The sequence below is a fragment of the Ranitomeya variabilis genome, chromosome 2 (genome assembly GCF_051348905.1).
Source record: "Ranitomeya variabilis isolate aRanVar5 chromosome 2, aRanVar5.hap1, whole genome shotgun sequence".
NCBI classification, from domain to species: Eukaryota; Metazoa; Chordata; class Amphibia; order Anura; family Dendrobatidae; genus Ranitomeya; species Ranitomeya variabilis.
In genome coordinates this window covers 1,048,116,161-1,048,135,305 of record NC_135233.1, presented here as the reverse complement: position 1 = coordinate 1,048,135,305, position 19,145 = coordinate 1,048,116,161, and the positions used below count along the sequence as shown (strand labels likewise).

The following is a 19,145-nucleotide window of genomic DNA, read 5'->3' as shown; positions in this document are numbered from 1 at the left end:
ATCATACTATCTGTTGGGGCCATCATACTGTGTATTGAGGGGCTACCATACTGTGGTGGGGGCCATGATACTGCATGTTTGGGAGCTGTGGCACCATGACACTGTGTGTGAGAAAGCTTTCACAAAGAACAGTTACATTACAAAACACCCCACTTTCTGAATATCCTGCCTTGGATATCATTTTATAATTGATGGAATAAAGTTTGATAAAGTATTTTTACACCAGTAGTTTGAACTCTTTTTGTTTGTCCACGCTGTGAGAACCCTGTTATAGTGTGTGGGGGCCATGATATTTGAGATTGTGTGGGAGGCGCTGTAGGCACGTCATGCTGTGGGGCGCTTTACAGTGTTGGGGAAATTTGGGAAGAATTATACGGAGTTGGGGCAACTTTTGAGGACATCATATTTTATTGGGCTTCATACTTTGCTTGCAAGGGGTGCTATAGGGGACAATTGTGTGGGGAGAATTTAGGGATATACTGACAATGTGTCTAAGGGGCGAGAACAATATTGTGCTTCAGTAGGGGCATAATTACTGTGCTATACATGTTACTCTCCCTGTTTTTTAACATTTGTGAAGTATGAGCCAGCCTATTCCACCAAATCCCTTTTTTAGTGGTATGGAGAAAAAAGGGTGCCTAAAACAGGACTTTCGCTGTGGGGCCCCATGATTTTTGGCCAAAAATCAATATTCTCAGATTTGACCAACTTTGAGTTTGGAGCGTTTAGTATGTGCCTTGTTGTTAAATAGGGCCATAAATAAAATAACTATAGTGAGGTATTATGTGCACGGTGCTCGCTATTCTAATCTGCACTTTTCTTCCCGTTTTTTTTTTTTTTAAGACAACCTCCGGTCAGCGAGAGTCACTGGAAGGGTCTGCTGCAGGATATTCTGGACATGCAGCAGAATGTGTACACGTGTCTGAGCACGGACATCTGCTATGAGGTGAGCCCGCTGTGGACCCCACTGTGCCCTGTTTACTGCTATAATTAAATGTACATGGCTGGAGCCTACAGGGCCACGGCCTGGAATTTCCCTGGTTCCCATCCAGTAACCGCTCCATGGAATACAGCTACAGAGCAGAATATGGTGCCGCTGCCCTGCCCCAATCAATTATTCATTAAATACTTGACGCATATCCACATGACCGCCGCACTGATTTACCGCCCAGATAATTGCTGTAAAATATTCACTACTGGTCGGGTGCCCTACGCTTGCTTTTGGACATTACTGACAGTCCAGAAAGCAGAGCCCACATCGGCCGGTGTCTTTTCCTGAAATGAAAAATGAAATCGACTCTTAATTGTTTTATTAAGATTTTTTTTATTTTATTTACTATCGTTAGATATATAATTAATTATATATTTTTTTTCTGATTTATAAATTCTTCAGTAAAAAAAAAGTGTGATAAATTATCACCAAATCAGTTTATAAATTGTTACAAATTTTTCTCATAAGTGTCTGCCACTAGTTGTCTTAAGTTTTGCTGTCCACTGCCTGTTGTCAAGTGTAATCCATCTTCAGCAGCAAACACATCGACAGATTACAGGAAAATGGTGGCTGGTTGTTGTTTTTCTCTTCCTGCTTTTTTTATTTCACAATGCATTCAGGCATGACAGAGAGGCCGGCTTTTAGTTCAGGGCAGCCATTTGATAGTTGCACGTGCACTGCTTACTGGGAAGTGATGGAAAGTTCTAGCACCTATAGTGCTTGCAAAATGGTGATACAAAAGCATGAAAATCTGGACAGTTTCTGGATATCTTAAAGAGAACTTGTCAGATATTGTAAAAAAGAATCTCTCAGGAGGTTTTTGCTATATAATATGATAGCAGTATGATGGTAGGGGCAGACACCCCGAATTCAGCAATATGTCACTTTATAGGCTTTGTGTTTGCTGTTTCAAAAAAATCAGTGTCTTATCAGCAAGAGATTATCACTACAGGACTAACTGCCTTTTGCCTCCTAGTCCAGCCACGCCCCCCACCACTGATTAGCAGCTTTGTGTTAATACACAGCAGCCAATCAGTGATGTGGGCGGGGTTATGCAAAGCTCAGCATTCCAAGATCTGCAGTGGAGAAAACTGTGATATGTATCAAAATGACTGCAAGCAGCCCAGCAAGTGATACATCACTGGAATCAGGGTCTCGGCCCCTACATTATACTGCTCTCAGATTACATAGCCAAAGTTTGCTGACAGATTCCCATTAAAATGGGTTTGTGTAACAGAAGCAGGATTACTTTGTTGTGGGGGATGATGGCAGCAACACCACCACACTTTTCGTCAGGATTTGTGTGAAAGGACTGATGATGATGAGCTTTAATGATGCAACATATGCCGGTTAAACTTTAAGCAAAGTGAACTTAAAATCCTTCTGTTTTAGCATTGCAGCTCGGTGTCAGAAAACCTGATGTCTGACCCCCTATTATTATATGCGGAATTGATCCCTACTGAGTAGTAGACCTGGAAATGACGTGCTGCTATAAAGAGGACATCTAGTCCTACAATCATAATTGGGATCATTTAATGAGCACGCTGGTAGGCTTGTGAGTTTCTCCAACCACTGGTCCCTCTTGTATGGTGTTGCAATGAATTCTGCATAGAGAAGATCTAGAACAACACGGTATTATTGGTGACTACCCCCATACAGCTGTATGAGCGAGATATGGCATACGTCCTCATTTTGGGCTCTACTGCAGAAGCTTAGTATGCACTGATCCTCGGAGGAGGTCTCGCCTGATGCAATCAGACATGCATGTTGAAAGTCATAATTCAGATTTTTCACACGTCTGGAAAAATGAATCATTACAAGATAACATTCTCCTATCCAAGTGAAGTCGGAGTCATAACTAAGCTGGCTACTTATAGGGGTTATCCGGCCTTAAAAAAACCAACTGCAGACTTGTGAATGCTCACAGCGTTCGCACTATGCGCTGGCCGGATTCTCTAATGGCGGACGCGTGACTGCAAGTAAGTGATTTGATTACATATGGTCACGTGTCGACTAGACGTGCATGGCCTCGCTCAATGCAAGTGTATTGAGTGAGGCTGGACACGTCTAGTTGGAATATGGCCGAAACTATGCAACTTGCATAAGTATTCAAATCACATGACTGCCCGTTCCCTGTACTAGAGAAACCGCACAGTGCGCGCCTAAGTCCAGACAACCTCTTTAAACTATGTTGTTAACTTCAATACACTAGTAATACCGGCCGTACATATTAGATGACTATTGGCCAAGCGATGCTAGGCGATTGTTAGCCGACAGGCGTCTCGGGCAGCTCTCCAGTACACAGGAGCACTGGTTTGGGTGAGTTGTCATGTGTTCACTGAGAAAGTCACCGACTAACTAACAAGTGGTGACTTATCTCCGGAAGAACATGTGATCGGCAGTCCGAAATCAGACCTGTCCGATCAGCATTTCTCCCAACTATCAGTTGCCCGGTACCCCCATACATTTTAGACCATCGGCGGAAGCCGTCATCATCATTAATGTGTATGGGGGCCTTTAGGCTTTAAGGGGTTGTCCTCTACTCTGACAACCTTTTTTCAATCAGTATGTTTCCACCTTTTAAAAATAATAAGTCCTATACTCGTGCCGGTGCCGTTCCGGTGTCACACGTTTCATTAGGGAAAATACAGTGCCTTGCAAAAGTAATCGGCCCCCTGGAACTTTTCAACCTTTTCCCACGTATCATGCTTCAAACATAAAGATACCAAATGTAAATTTTTGGTGAAGAATCAACAACAAGTGGAACACAATTGTGAAGTTGAACGAAATGTATCGGTTATTTAAAATTTTTGTGGAAATTCAAAAACTGAAAAGTGAGGCGTGCAATATTATTCGGCCCCTTTAGCTTAATACTTTGTTGCACCACCTTTTGCTGCGATTACAGCTGCAAGTCGCTTGGGGTATGTCTCTATCAGTTTTGTACATCGAGAGACTGAAATTCTTGCCCATTCTTCCTTGGCAAACAGCTCGAGCTCAGTGAGGTTTGATGGAGATCGTTTGTGAACAGCAGTCTTCAGCTTTTTCCACAGATTCTCGATTGGATTGAGGTCTGGACTTTGACTTTGCCATTCTAACACCTGGATACGTTTATTTGTGAACCATTCCATTGTAGATTTTGCTTTATGTTTGGGATCATTGTCTTGTTGGAAGACAAATCTCCGTCCCAGTCTCGGGTATTTTGCCGACTCCAACAGGTTTTCTTCAAGAATGGTCCTGTATTTGGCTCCATCCATCTTCCCATCAATTTTATCCATCTTCCCTGTCCCTGCTGAAGAAAAGCAGGCCCAAACCTTGATGCTGCCACCACCATGTTTGACAGTGGGGATGGTGTGTTCAGGGTGATGAGCTGTGTTGCCTTTACATATCGTTTGACATTGTTGCCAAAAAGTTCGATTTTGGTTTCATCTGACCAGAGCACCTTATTCCACATGTTTGGTGTGTCTCCCAGGTGGCTTGTTGCAAACTTTAAACAACACTTTTTATGGATATCTCTGAGAAATGGCTTTCTTCTTGCCACTCTTCCATAAAGGCCAGATTTGTGCAGTGTATGACTGATTGTTGTCCTATGGACAGACTGTCCCACCTCAGCTGTAGATCTCTGCAGTTCATCCAGAGTGATCATGGGCCTCTTGTCTGCATCTCTGATCAGTCTTCTCCTTGTTTGAGATGAAAGTTTAGAGGGACGGCCGGGTCTTGGTAGATTTGCAGTGGTATGATACTCCTTCCATTTCAACATGATCGCTTGCACAGTGCTCCTTGGGATGTTTTTTTGTATCCAAATCCGACTTTAAACTTCTCCACAACAGTATCACGGACCTGCCTGTTGTGTTCCTTGGTCTTCATGATGTTCTCTGTGCTTTAAACAGAACCCTGACACTATCACAGAGCAGGTGCATTTATACGGAGACTTGATTACACACAGGTGGATTATATTTACCATCATTAGGCATTTAGGACAACATTGGATCATTCAGAGATCCACAATGAACTTCTGGAGTGAGTTTGCTGCACTGAAAGTAAAGGGGCCGAATAATATTGCACTCCGTCCCCACTTTTCAGTTTTTGAATTTCCACAAAAATTTAAAATAACCTATAAATTTAGTTCAAATTCACAATTGTGTTCCACTAACACCGAAAATTTACTATTTGGTATTTTTGTTTGAAGCATATGTGGGAAAAGGTCGAAAAGTTCCAGGGGGCCGAATACTTTCGCAAGGCACTGTATACAGATGGAAAACCAGGGAAGTCACCTGCACTCAGGAATACCAGAAAGAGTGGGAAATCTGCATACTGCAGAGCTCTCCCAGGGCTCGGCGAGATTCTCCGTTTGCCTGCTCCACAGTGTGTGGCTTTTCCCCCGTCTTTTTTAGTACAAGATATTCCTCAGTCTAGGTGACTTCCCTGGTTTTTCATCTGTGTATTTCCCTTAGTGAGATGCAGGACAGCGGTTTTACCCTCCGGCACTCGGAGTATTCTGTCACTTGATGGAGACAGCGCACAATTTTTACAAGCTATTAGATGAAATTAAGGTCTGTACTGGAGACGTAAGCACTTCTTACAAGCCGGCATCATGTCGTGAAATACGTTTTAGCATTAGCCGTGTCAAACATTTCATATGGTCCCTTTTTAATTCTCGTAAATAGTTTGAGCCGAGTTTGTTTCTCAAGTTTACGGCTGCAGATGAGAAATGTATTTTACATTTCAAAGAGGTTTGCTCATAATCTAAAAACAAGCATCTTTGCAAGTTACTTCTTACTAAACATTCTCTCCTTTCTCAAGGAATGAAGTGCTAATTTTATTGTTTAATGTGGATTGTGTAGATTACTGGCCACCGCTGCAGTCTATAAGAGGTGGCCAGCCTTCAAGCTGAGGAGCTCATTGCTTGCAGGCTCTTTGCCATAAAGTTTATGAGCAGAGCTCTAAAGCTTGTCTGATCACAGTATCCGGCCAACTTCAGGCCTGTGCGCTTTGCCGATGTGCTAGAGGCAAAGTTGTCTTTGCTTGCCTCGTGGGAACGTGCACAGTTGAAGTCAGTAACTCAGCCATACGGCTGGCCGATGTTTGGTTCTCCAGGTGAGGTGGATCCTCTAAGCTCTTGGTCAGGCAGGCACTCGGACCTCAGGCATTAATAATGCAGCAACTGTAAGGCACAGCATAGGGCAGTGAGGACTTGACACACATTAGAATCTCAAGAGCAGCAGAACAGTTGAAGTGGAAACCAGTAGGGATGGAAGCAAGTGTATGAGCAAAAGGACTAAACGCTCAATCCGAAGACGCTGGTGTATCTTAATGGACACTAAGTAGGTCTAGGGAGAAGATGTCCTTGATCCATGCATGACAACTTGCAAAATCTGACGTGGAGCACAACAGAGGGCAACGGACCCAAGAAGAGGAAGCAGAGTCTGGGATAGGTTTGTAGCACCGGAATTGTCAATCTTCAAGAGTTCAATGCTCCCTGGCAAGTAGGAAGTAGAGAGGCAAGGGGAGAAGTGTGTTCCTGAGAAAGAAGAACAGACAACTACTTTTACGAGTCTATATGATCTAATACGTCTGTATGATCTAATATTTATAGAAAACAGGGCTCATTATCTTCTTTGTATATCAGCTGGATGCGGGATAGATTAACTGCTGTGGGTGCCAGGAATTTCACTGGTGTGCTCAGCAGTAGTAGACGAAATTTGAGAAATTCAACATGTCTAAACAGAAGTAGATAAAAGTAAAAGGTCTTTATTGCAAATAAATAAAACCATGAACTAGTTCAGGTAATACATAAAAAACTTCTGACACAATTCTGGCAACCATCCTTAGTAATAGTTTTACTTTTATCTACTTCCGCTTGAGCATGCCGAATTTCTCAAATTTTGTCTAATATTTGATCTAATACTGGAGATTCCAGAAGTGCTGAGGTAAGAAGAAGCTGCTCAAAGTACTGTCCACCAGGTCTTATTGATCGAATACTGGAGATTCCAGAAGTGCTGGCGTAAGAAGAGGCTGCTCACACTGCTGTCCATCCTGTCTATATGATGTAATACTGGAGATTCCAGAAGTGCTGGCGTAAGAAGAGGCTGCTCACACTGCTGTCCGTCCTGTCTATATGATGTAATACTGGAGATTCCAGAAGTGCTGGCGTAAGAAGAGGCTGCTCACACTGCTGTCCATCCTGTCTATATGATGTAATACTGGAGATTCCAGAAGTGCTGGCGTAAGAAGAGGCTGCTCACACTGCTGTCCGTCCTGTCTATATGATGTAATACTGGAGATTCCAGAAGTGCTGGCGTAAGAAGAGGCTGCTCACACTGCTGTCCGTCCTGTCTATCTGATCTAATACTGGAGATTCCATGGGTGCTGACGTAAGAATAGGCTGCTCACACTGCTTCTGTAGTGATTACCTCCATAGGCAAAACCACTGTGATTTGCTAATTAAAGGTATTTAGGAATTTCCTTTTCTATTTTGTATTTTAATTTTTTTTATACTTTTCCTGGAGACCCTCTTTGACTTTACGCATGGAAAAACTGTTGCTACAAATGAGTATGTGTAAAGAAGAGAATGTGTAGGAATATAATTTTTATTTTCTGTGATAACTTATATTTTATCACTACATTGTTCTTGTGTTCCGCACAGATCGGGGGGACATCAGCAGTGTTCGGCTGCAACACTCCCCACCTGTAATCTGAAGAATAAGCCGCACGCTATCCATTTAATACAGTACATCAGCTCTCCATGTTCAAGGCCAGGTTGTTTGTGCGGTCTGAATTTGCGTTGATGCGCGCTGTTTGCGTGTTCACTTTAATCAAGCGAGCGCACAAAGCCCGAACACGCTCGCGAGTGGCATAATTTACTTACAAAGCTTGACATCTGTTAAAAGTTGTAAATTATTTGAAGCTTTTTATTACAGTTTACCGATTTAGTTGGATACGACTGCCAGTCTCCCCTTCTCCCAGGAGAAGCTTTGAAAGCAAATTATAAAGCTACGTAGGAATCTTTCTGAAAAGGCATCAGGGAGTTTCAACAAAGCTACAATATGTCAATTTTCCACAGTAATATAATGCAAGTAATAAATGAAAGGAAAAAAGTGAAAACGTTCACGACCCCCTTTGTGTTTCCGAAATAAAGACATGCACTTCCTATTTAGTGATGGTTCCAGAAATTAACGATTTTTTAAATTAGAAACAGATTGGGGTATTGTGTGGTGGGCTTTTTTTAACGAAATCTTGATCTTTACTTGGGCACATCTATTTGTACCCATATTTTTAGGTACCGATTTCCATTTATATTGTCTTTGGGAAGGTGACAAATTTCCTACTACTTTGACTTTCGGAATGTTGTTTTTTATTTGCGCTAACAAGCCAGGGTTTTCTAGTGGCTCCCTGTACAGGGTTTTAGCAGGTTGCCATAATATATGGGAAAAAGCTTCCTTTTCCTGGGTTGGTATACTCCATCGTTTATCTCTCCCACCTTTTCTACCACCTTATAAGGGCCCCTGCCATTGGTTAAGGAACCTGTCCTGACATGTGGGCAGTAACAGAAATACCCACTCAAGCCGACCGATTATACCCGTGAATTTTTTCTCTTGGCCCAAAGAGGTTGCGTTCATTTACCTGTCCCTTCACTTTATTCCCACAACACAACATATTATGCCTGACCCCTCATGGAAACTATTGGCTCCTGGCAAGCCCTGTTTATAGTTTCCAAAGTACGGATTTCAAGGGATGCTTCCTCATCCTCCTTTCTAACCAGCACAATGAATGTAAATTCACCTTTTAAGTCATGTGACTTTGGTACCACAGCTGACTCCTGACCACATATATTAGATCACTTGGTGCCACAGCCTTGGCTCACAATTCCCAGAAGAAAGGGAAAATCTCGACCAATGGCATGCAACAATTCTTTGACCAATCCCACTTGGTGGGACAAAGAACCACAGTCTGTATGTTTGTCGATCTGGGCCATGGAGTAGTTCTTTGCTTCACCATGGACACACCTTTCCCCCACCCCATTTCCAGGGAGTAACACATGCTTAATTGTGGCCCTTGCCAGGGTAACCAAACTCCCTGAGTCGAGAAGTCCCCTCACTTGGACATAAGTCATCTGGTATTCCTAAGGTCCCTTGCCAGAATGAGGAATAAAAATGCAGGCAGAGTGGGCAAAGTAGGAGTAATTCTGGCCTACTCTGCAGTCCACTCCAAGGTCAAGGGACAAACTGCTGATATATGATCCGGGACTCAACAGCTCCAACAGATAATTGTATGACTTGTAACCTTTGAACCCGCTCCTGACCCCTCCTGGGTCTTTATACGTCCCTCAAATGTAGCCTTGGACCCCTATATTTGGGTATCCCAGAAATGTGACCTCAGGCTCCGTTGATTGGTCAGGGAGTTCTCCAGGGCCATGTATCTTTCCATGAGGCTCAGAAGGTCATCTGCATTCTGGGGATCTCCTTGGGCAATCCATCTTTGAATGCATTTCTTTAGTGAGTGAATAAACCAATACAGCACAGTGGATAAACCAGTACAGTACCATTTTTTCCATCTTCTGTACTGGAGAGCAGGTCTCTGGCTGTAGCCATTTTTGCACAGGTGTAACAGGTTGAACATCTGGGATCGGGGAGGTTTGTCCCTTTGGTAGTACCAGAGCTGCACCCGACATGCCCTGACTGCCAGGGTGACTCCCAAACTTGCCATAATCTCCACCTTCAGCTCATCGTACTCCTTGGCATCTTGCAGGGCAAGGTCATACAGTTGGGTCCATATATATTTGGACTGAGACAACATTTTTCTAATTTTGGTTATAGACATTACCACAATGAATTTTAAACAAAACAATTCAGATGCAGTTGAAGTTCAGACTTTCAGCTTTCATTTGAGGGTATCCACATTAAAATTGGATGAAGGGTTTAGGAGTTTCAGCTCCTTAACATGTGCCACCCTGTTTTTAAAGGGACCAAAAGTAATTGGACAGATTAAATAATTTTAAATAAAATGTTCATTTCTAGTACTTTGTTGAAAACCCTTTGTTGGCAATGACTGCCTGAAGTCTTGAACTCATGGACATCACCAGACGCTGTGTTTCCTCCTTCTTGATGCTCTGCCAGGCCTTCACTGCGGTGGTTTTCAGTTGCTGTTTGTTTGTGGGCCTTTCTGTCTGAAGTTTAGTCTTTAACAAGTGAAATGCATGCTCAATTGGGCTGAGATCAGGTGACTGACTTGGCCGTTCAGGAATATTCCACTTCTTTGCTTTAATAAACTCCTGGGTTGCTTTGGCTTCATGTTTTGGGTCATTGTCCATCTGTAGTATGAAACGACGACCAATCAGTTTGGCTGCATTTGGATCTGAGCACACAGTATGGCGGCTCTGAATACCTCAGAATTCATTCGGCTGCTTCTGTCCTGTGTCACATCATCAATAAACACTAGTGACCCAGTGCCACTGGCAGCCATGCATGCCCAAGCCATCACACTGCCTCCGCCGTGTTTTACAGATGATGTGGTATGCTTTGGATCATGAGCTGTACCTCGCCTTCGCCATACTTTTCTCTTTCCATCATTCTGGTAGAGGTTGATCTTGGTTTCATCTGTCCTAAGAATGTTCTTCCAGAACTGTGCTGGCTTTTTTAGATGTTTTTTAGCAAAGTCCAGTCTAGCCTTTTTATTCTTGATGCTTATGAGTGGCTGCACCGTGCAGTGAACCCTCTGTATTTACTTTCATGCAGTCTTCTCTTTATGGTAGATTTGGATATTGATACACCGACCTCCTGGAGAGTGTTGGTCACTTGGTTGGCTGTTGTGAAGGGGTTTCTCTTCACCATGGAGCTTATTCTGCGATCATCCACCACTGTTGTCTTCCGTGGGCGCCCAGGTCTTTTTGCATTGATGAGTTCACCACTGCTTTCTTTCTTTCTCAGGATTTACCAAACTGTACATTTTGCCACTCCTAATATTGTAGCAATTTCTCGGATGGGTTTTCTGTTTTCGCAGCTTAAGGATGGCTTGTTTCACCTGCATGGAGAGCTCCTTTGACCGCATGTTTACTTCCCAGCAAAACCTTCCAAATGCAAGCACCACACCTCAAATCAACTCCAGGCCTTTTATCTGCTTAATTGAGAATGACATAACGAAGGGATTGCCCACACCTGTCCATGAAATAGCCTTGGAGTCAATTGTCCAATTACTTTTGGTCCCTTTAAAAACAGGGTGGCACATGTTAAGGAGCGGAAACTCCTAAACCCTTCATCCAATTTTAATGTGGATACCCTCAAATGAAAGCTGAAAGTCTGAACTTCAACTGCATCTGAATTGTTTTGTTTAAAATTCATTGTGGTAATGTCTATAACCAAAATTAGAAAAATGTTGTTTCTGTCCAAATATATATGGACCTAACTGTATTACTCTTTTTCAGGTTCCCCCGTAAGGTATTGAGAAAGGACCTCTGTCCCTTAGTCTGGGTGGCAGTTTCTCTCTGTCTGCCACCTTCTCATATAGTTACATAGTTATTAAGGTTGAAGGAAGACTTTAAGTCCATCTAGTTCAACCCATAGCCTAACCTAACATGCCCTAACATGTTGATCCAGGGGAAGGCAAAAAAAACCCATGTGGTAAGAGTAAGCTCCACCATGGGGAAAAAAATTCCTTCCCGACCCCACATACGGCAATCAGACTAGTTCCCTGGATCAACGCCTTATCAAGGAATCTAATATATATACCCTGTAACATTATACTTTTCCAGAAAGGTATCCAGTCCCCTCTTAAATGTAAGTAATGAATCCCTCATTACAACATCATACGGCAGAGAGTTCCATAGTCTCACTGCTCTTACAGTAAAGAATCCGCGTCTGTTATTATGCTTAAACCTTTTTTCCTCCAGACGTAGAGGATGCCCCCTTGTCCCTGTCTCAGGTCTATGATTAAAAAGATCATCAGAAAGGTCTTTGTACTGTCCCCTCATATATTTATACATTAACATAAGATCACCCCTTAGTCTTCGTTTTTCCAAACTAAATAGCCCCAAGTGTAATAACCTGTCTTGGTATTGCAGACCCCCCAGTCCTCTAATAACCTTGGTCGCTCTTCTCTGCACCCGCTCCAGTTCAGCTATGTCTTTCTTATACACCGGAGACCAGAACTGTGCACAGTACTCTAAGTGTGGTCGAACTAGTGACTTGTATAGAGGTAAAATTATGTTCTCCTCATGAGCATCTATGCCTCTTTTAATGCATCCAATTATTTTATTTGCCTTTGTAGCAGCTGCCTGACACTGGCCACTGAATATGAGTTTGTCATCCACCCATACACCCAGGTCTTTTTAATTGACGGTTTTGCCCAGTGTTTTAGAATTAAGCACATAGTTATACATCTTATTACTTCTACCCAAGTGCATGACCTTACATTTATCCCCATTAAAGCTCATTTGCCATTTATCAGCCCAAGCTTCTAGTTTACATAAATCATCCTGTAATATAAAATTGTCCTCCTCTGTATTGATTACCCTGCAGAGTTTAGTGTCATCTGCAAATATTGAAATTCTACTCTGAATGCCCCCTACAAGGTCATTAATAAATATGTTAAAAAGAGGGCCCAATACTGACCCCTGTGGTACCCCACTACTAACCGCGACCCAGTCCGAGTGTGCTCCATTAATAACCACCCTTTGTTTCCTATCCCTGAGCCAGCTCTCAACCCACTTGCACATATTTTCCCCTATCCCCATTATTCTCTCTCAGGAAAGTCTCAGCGTCCTGCTCCAGAGTCACCTTCTTTACGACCTCCCGTACCATTTGCCTCACTTGGCTACCTTCACTTTTCTAGCAGTTGATACCATGTTAAATGCTTGGACATACTCATGAGCGAACCCCAGCTTGGTCAACCAAAACCGCTATTGTCCATAGCAATCACTTATACTTGGCCTGTGCAGACTCTTCTCCGAGAGGAATTCTGGTCTGTCTCTCTTTTCAGCTTCAAGACTCATCCAGTCCGGTCAACTTTCCTGAGCTGACTGACTCACATAAACAGCTAGCCTGTATATATGCAGGGCCAGCCAAGTGCATTAATCAAAGCCTGCAGAGCTAGGATTTAACCCTATCCTGCCTGGCTTTACTACAGAATTGAAAAAGCTGAATTCGTAATGCCAAATGGTGAACCCTAGTCTAAGCTGTCGTACAGAGCCACGGTACTTGTGGTGTCTTGCAGATTCTATGGATCAGTCACTGCTGGGGATTCTCGTTTTTTTTAACACATCATTGACTTCAGATGTCTGCTGTGTGTATGCGAGAAAATGGAGCTGCACCACTTACTATTTTTTTTTCACACTGTGGACACTATAGAAATTAATATGCCGCCACATGTCATTGATCCAGAGTAATTTATTTAATTTAGAGATTTACTAATGATAGATCGTTGACTATGGATAATGATTTTTTTACCGTTCCATTTACACAGGATATTGAAAATCGATGGGAGAAGAACGATTATTGTGTCTGCACAGAATGACTGTTGAAACCAAGCACTCCGCTCTGTGCTCCCTTTACATGGCTAAACACTTAAATGCACTTTCCTACCTACTTGTTTTCCCTCAATTTCTTCCACCTCTTCTTTGGGTGACCGCCCTGGATTCATATACATGAATATTTCCAACTATCTTCACCTTTCTCTGTCTCTATGAAGCCAGAGCTGTCGAAAGAGAAGGGCGAGGATGGAGATCAAGCAGGTGGGAAGGTCACTGACCTGTTTGGCCGTGCCTTGGTGCTCCAGAGTGCCTGTGCTTTGTTTCAACAGTTATTCTACGCTGATAGTCAGCCTTTAATGGGAATGTCACTTTATAGTTTTTGTGTGCTGTAGTTTCAAAACAATCAGTGCTTTATTGGCAGGATATTAACACTGCAGGACTAGGTGTCACGTGCAAGGCAGTCCAGCTAATCTGTAACCCTGCCCCCTCCTCTGATTGGTCGTGTAAGCAGGATGATACACAGCTCAGCATTTATAGTCCTGCTATGAAAACAAGGATGTTCAAAACGGCAACAAGCAGCCCAGTAAGTGACACATCGCTTGAATTAGGGACTCTGCCTTATCATAATACTGCTGTCAGATTACCGTATATAGCAAAAACCCGTTGACAGATTCCCTTTAAGATCTAAACAGCATCAGGTTATCAGGAGCACATCCCATTTACCTTGCTTTCAATGATGATTTTTACATCCGCATAAATCACCTGACAAATGAGTTTTTTGCTTATTTTTGGGGTTATGGCCAAAATGTATACTCTGCTAATAGACAGGAATGCTCATTCACTGATTGCAACATGTCTAAAGCCTTCTTAAAGGGGCTGTCCGGCCATAGGCTATAAGTCTGCAGTCACTCTATGGGACTGCAGACTTGTGAGTCCTCACACCGTGTGCACTTTTAGGGATCTCTGGTGCCAACGCGTGATCGCAAGTGATTTTCATAGGTTTGGTCACATGCCAACTAGTTGTCCCTGGCCTCGCTCAATGCACCTGTATTGAACGAGTCTGGACATGTCTAGTCGGAATGTGTTTGGAAGTATGGAAATTGCATACTCACGCTCACATGACTGCCTGCTCCTGCCACCGGAGAATGCTCACTGTGTGCAGTGTGTGCGATGTGAGGATTCACAAGTCTGAAATCAAATAGTTATTTTCTCCTGACCAAACAGGTTTCTGTTAATTTTTAGAGCTCCGAGTCCTGTATGCAATGGGGCCCAAGGGCTGCCAGAAGGTGAAGTAGATACATTCCTCACATGAACTATTAATTATGTGAAAAATAAAAATAACACCTCTTACACTTTAATGGTAGGCTCAGGTATAGCAAACGTGCTGCGTTTTGCTTTTTTTCATTCTTTTTTTTTTGTTTGAGATCGTTTTATGATGGTGGTAAAGTTAATGATATTTTCACAAATCTCATCCCCACAATGCAAAGAACCCCATCTGTGCTGAAAACGACCATGCAGATTTATCACTATGGATTTCTCTGTGCAATGCATCGGGTACAATCCAGACAATTTGTAGGTAAATGTGCAAGTTTTGCTGCTGATTCATCAGGAAATTGCCCAGTGTGAACGTGCCCCGATAGTTCTTACTGCCACAAATAATCATTACGTGCTTATATTACCCTCTAATATTGTTTCCTGAAAGCATAGATTCCACAAATATCCCCTTGGGACCGCGCAGATTTTTCCCTTTTTGATGGAGTGACAGGTTTGGGATATCCGTACCTGTCATGTGACAAGCTTTTTGTTAGTGGAGCGACGGTGGGTAATTGTGCCTGCTTCCCCTAATTGACAGCGATGGGAATTAATGTGTGAAAATATGTCTGCGGGTAGGAATCTACATTTAATATGGTGTGCATGTCAGGGAAGGGAGAAAAAATACTGCAGTAAAGATATATAATAGAGCGCGGCAGGAAATGAGATGTTTATCGTACGGAGGGAGCACTTAGCCTTTTCTTTCTTTCTTTTTTTCCAAAGAATGAAAGCCCTGAGTGTGTTATATCTTTATATCTATATGAATAATGTTCTTTTATAGTTATTTTTCCACTTTCAGTGTCTGAAATAATCTAAGTATCCACTACGTAACCACCATTTTTGTATACAAATTAGATGGTTTCGCAATAATCGTCACGTGACTTTTTTCGCAAAATATTGTATGTTACAAATAGCACTTCCTCCCTTTCTTCTTTTAATTGATTCTATTGGCAAACATAGCCATGACGCCCCATTCTAGAAACTATTATGAACATCCTTTTTCTCTTCTTAAAAAAAAAAAAAAAAAAAAATGTAAGCAGACAGTACTCTGTCCTAGTCTCCTAATTCAAGCAATTTAGGCAGAGATAGTGCTGCGTTCCTGTCTCTTCCTGTAAGTGATATAGGAAAAGATGGTACTGCCTCCCTGTCTGTGTGTAACTCATGTTATTACTGCCTGTCCGTTTCATCATGAAAGTGATGTGGGCATAGATAGTGCTGCCTCCCTGTCTCTGCGTAAGTGATTTAGGCAAATATTTTGCTTTATCTTCCTGTATGTTATCCAAATCTAGGATTACCTTCTTGTCTCTCGTGTTGGTTTCAGTCATGGCTGATCCTGCTTCATTGTATGAACGATGTGGAGACGTTAAAGGGTCAAAACAAGCCTGCCATGTCTTGCTACTGACCTATATGGCTTGGTTGACATCCTCAAGGGCAGGACTTGTGAAGATACTCTTGGCTCTTTGGTGGCAGAAGTGTCTGACGGGTTCCCCTTTAAGTGTTGTTCCCCATACCTACCCACAGATTTGGGCAGCCGCAGCTTAATTCAGAGGGTGCATTTCGGAGCCCCTTTCTCTGGATCGGTGGTGGGTGCCACCAATAAGTCCCCTCTCGATCTTCATGTTCTGATCTATTTTTTGGATAGGTTCTAACTTTTATACTTTGGGAATAACTTTTTATGGAAACTTTGTAGTCGGGAAAAGTAAAGATTTCCGGGGATAATGAAGCAAAGCGATTAGTATGCTACACCTTATAAAGCCCAGATCGTCTCCTCGGCTTGCTAAGAGAGCAGCTACAGGGCAGAAAGCTTTGCGCCAAGGACAGACCCCAGAGGTGCCGCGACACCAGCATCCATCATACATTATACAAGATAGGACTTTGCAAAACAGCGCGGCCCCATACATATTCAATCTGATACTGGGAACTGTACACTTGATGTAAGCAGGAGCAGCACTTCCCGCAGAAGCACCTATACATCACTGTCCCCGGCCCTGATACAATGGATGAGAGTCCCATCTCGCTCCAGATGAGTTTAAAATAATATCATGTTTAGACGCCGCTGCCTCGCCATGAAAAATGAATTTAGGCGCAGTTTCCATCTATTTCCATTTCTTTCTACAACGTTAGTGCTACCTCATTGCCCAGCAGAAGAAACTATCATATTTGCTTTCTCATGTGCCCCCCACCCTTTTCCATTAGCGCCTGCTGCTCTTCTTTTGCTCCCCACCCCTCCTGCCTTTCTCCGCTGTAATTCCTTTTGGTAGGTGGGTGGCTTTTGTTTGCAAATGACTAGTAAATATCTTTAAAAAAAACAACCCTAAGCTTGCATTTTTTATAGTCAGTGGCGCACTATCTTAAAGCCACAAATTACGCAACGTCCTCATGGTTAAATGAGGTGTAGCGGCATTGGGAGAGTTAATGTGTTTTTTTGTATTTTTTTTTAATTTGCTTCCTTATGATTTGGTGTCTGAGTCAAGATAGGGGTCTGATCAGGGGTTTGATTTTATTATAAGAGAGTCTGAATATATTTAGAGGGTATGATATTAAATGAGATGTCAAAATTTTAAACAATTCCAGTTGGCACCTCATTTTCTTTTAAGCATCAAATAAAGCACTTTGCGCCACTTCTCCGGTGGTCCCTGACACCCATTGTTCACGTGACAGTCGTTGGCCTTGGCGGTCACTCTGGTATATTTATGTGACCGCCGAGGTCACTGATTGATTTGATCAGATGAGGTCATCACTGCATGACCGATGGGGACCATTGGAGCCGAAAGCCTGGAGTGAAGATGCTACAGTAATTTCAGGGTATTTCTCATGTTTTATGCTCAGGAGCGCATCGCTCCTCTTCCTGCTTGCCGGGGCAGTGTGCTCATGTTGATTGACAGTTTCGATCAGTGGTATGGTTTTGCCGCTGGCATGAATGATGCGTTCTCCCATGATCCAAGCTTCGAAGGAGTGTAGTGGCACTGAAGGTTGGTAGATCCAGTGATCCATCCATGTTCACATCTGCACTTGCCAAGCAAGCAAGCAATGCTTGCCTGACATCAAACACCACAGAGGTGGCCGGTAATCTAGGCAATGAGCAGACCACAAAGTGAGAACGGAGAGGGTTTTTAGTTAGCGGCAAAGTGCAAAGTTGCTTGTTTTTACAAAGTAGTTTAACAAGATGAAACAACCTTGTTAAAGGTATATTCCCAAAATATCATGCTCTCCTCTATCACAGGGCTAGGGAATAACTTGTTGATTGCTGGGAGTCTGACCGGAGGGAACTTTACCTATCCAGAAATCTGCGCTTTGGAACCATGTCTTGGAACGGCTGATTCTTGACTTCTGCTCCATGTATTATTTATGAGACTGCTAAAAAAAAGATCTTAGCTGTGTCCGGCAGTCCCATAGATAATTAATGTACTTGATGCCAAGTATTCGCACCTCTGATCCTTTCAAGAACTGTTCTCTGGATCACTATGGGTCCCATTTGGTCGGACTCCCAGCGATCAACAGGCTATCCACATCCGATGGATGAGGAATATCGTGGCGGTGTGGAGGCAGCCATTTAAGTCATGCTTATGTTATTGTCTTAAAGTATTAACAATTGTTACCCCATAAACATATATAAAATAGTAGTAATCTCATGAATACTCCTTTAATATCAGACCTCAGACCAAATTCCCTAAATCTATTCGGGCACCTCTATATTATCAAAACTCCAGACCAGATCACCTAAATATATTCAGCCCCTCCTATATTATCAGACCCCCGACCAAAGCCTTTAAAAATAATCCGGCCCTCCTAGACCAGGCCCCTTAAATATTTTCAAGCCGCCCTATGTTAAAAGGGGATGTCCACTGCTGGATTACTCTTTTTTTCAAGGTCCCAAATGTGCCTAATACACTGTGTGCAGAATTATTAGGCAAGTTGTATTTTGATCACATGATGCTTTTTATACATGTTGTCCTACTCCAAGCTGTTCAGGCTGAGAGCCAACTACCAATTAAGTAAATCAGGTGATGTGCATCTCTAATGAGGAGGGGTGTTGTCTAATGGCATCAAAACCGTATATAAGGTGTGCTTCATTATTAGGCAGCTTCCTTTTGTTTGGCAAAATGGGTCAGAAGAGCGATTTGATGGGCTCTAAAAAAGTTCAAAATTGTGAGATGTCTTGCAGAGGGATGCAGCAGTCTTGAAATTGCCAAACTTTTGAAGCGTGATCACCGAACAATCAAGCGTTTCATGGCAAATAGCCAACAGGGTCGCAAGAAGCGTGTTGGGCAAAAAAGGCGCAAAATAACTGACCATGAATTGAGGAAAATCAAGCGTGAAGCTGCCAAGATGCCATTTGCCACCAGTTTTGCCATATTTCAGAGCTGCAACGTTACTGGAGTA

At 42.7% G+C, this 19,145-nt stretch overlaps 1 protein-coding gene across 2 annotated transcripts in view; it reads left to right on the top strand.

Moving 5' to 3' along the window:
- The window catches only part of NBAS (NBAS subunit of NRZ tethering complex), a 670,356-nt gene that overhangs the window by 266,426 nt on the left and 384,785 nt on the right, over positions 1-19,145 (top strand). For both annotated transcript variants that reach the window (XM_077291450.1, XM_077291451.1), the window contains exon 29: positions 844-946. In XM_077291450.1, the coding sequence (XP_077147565.1) occupies positions 844-946 (103 nt within the window). The remainder of the gene's footprint in view (positions 1-843; positions 947-19,145) is intronic.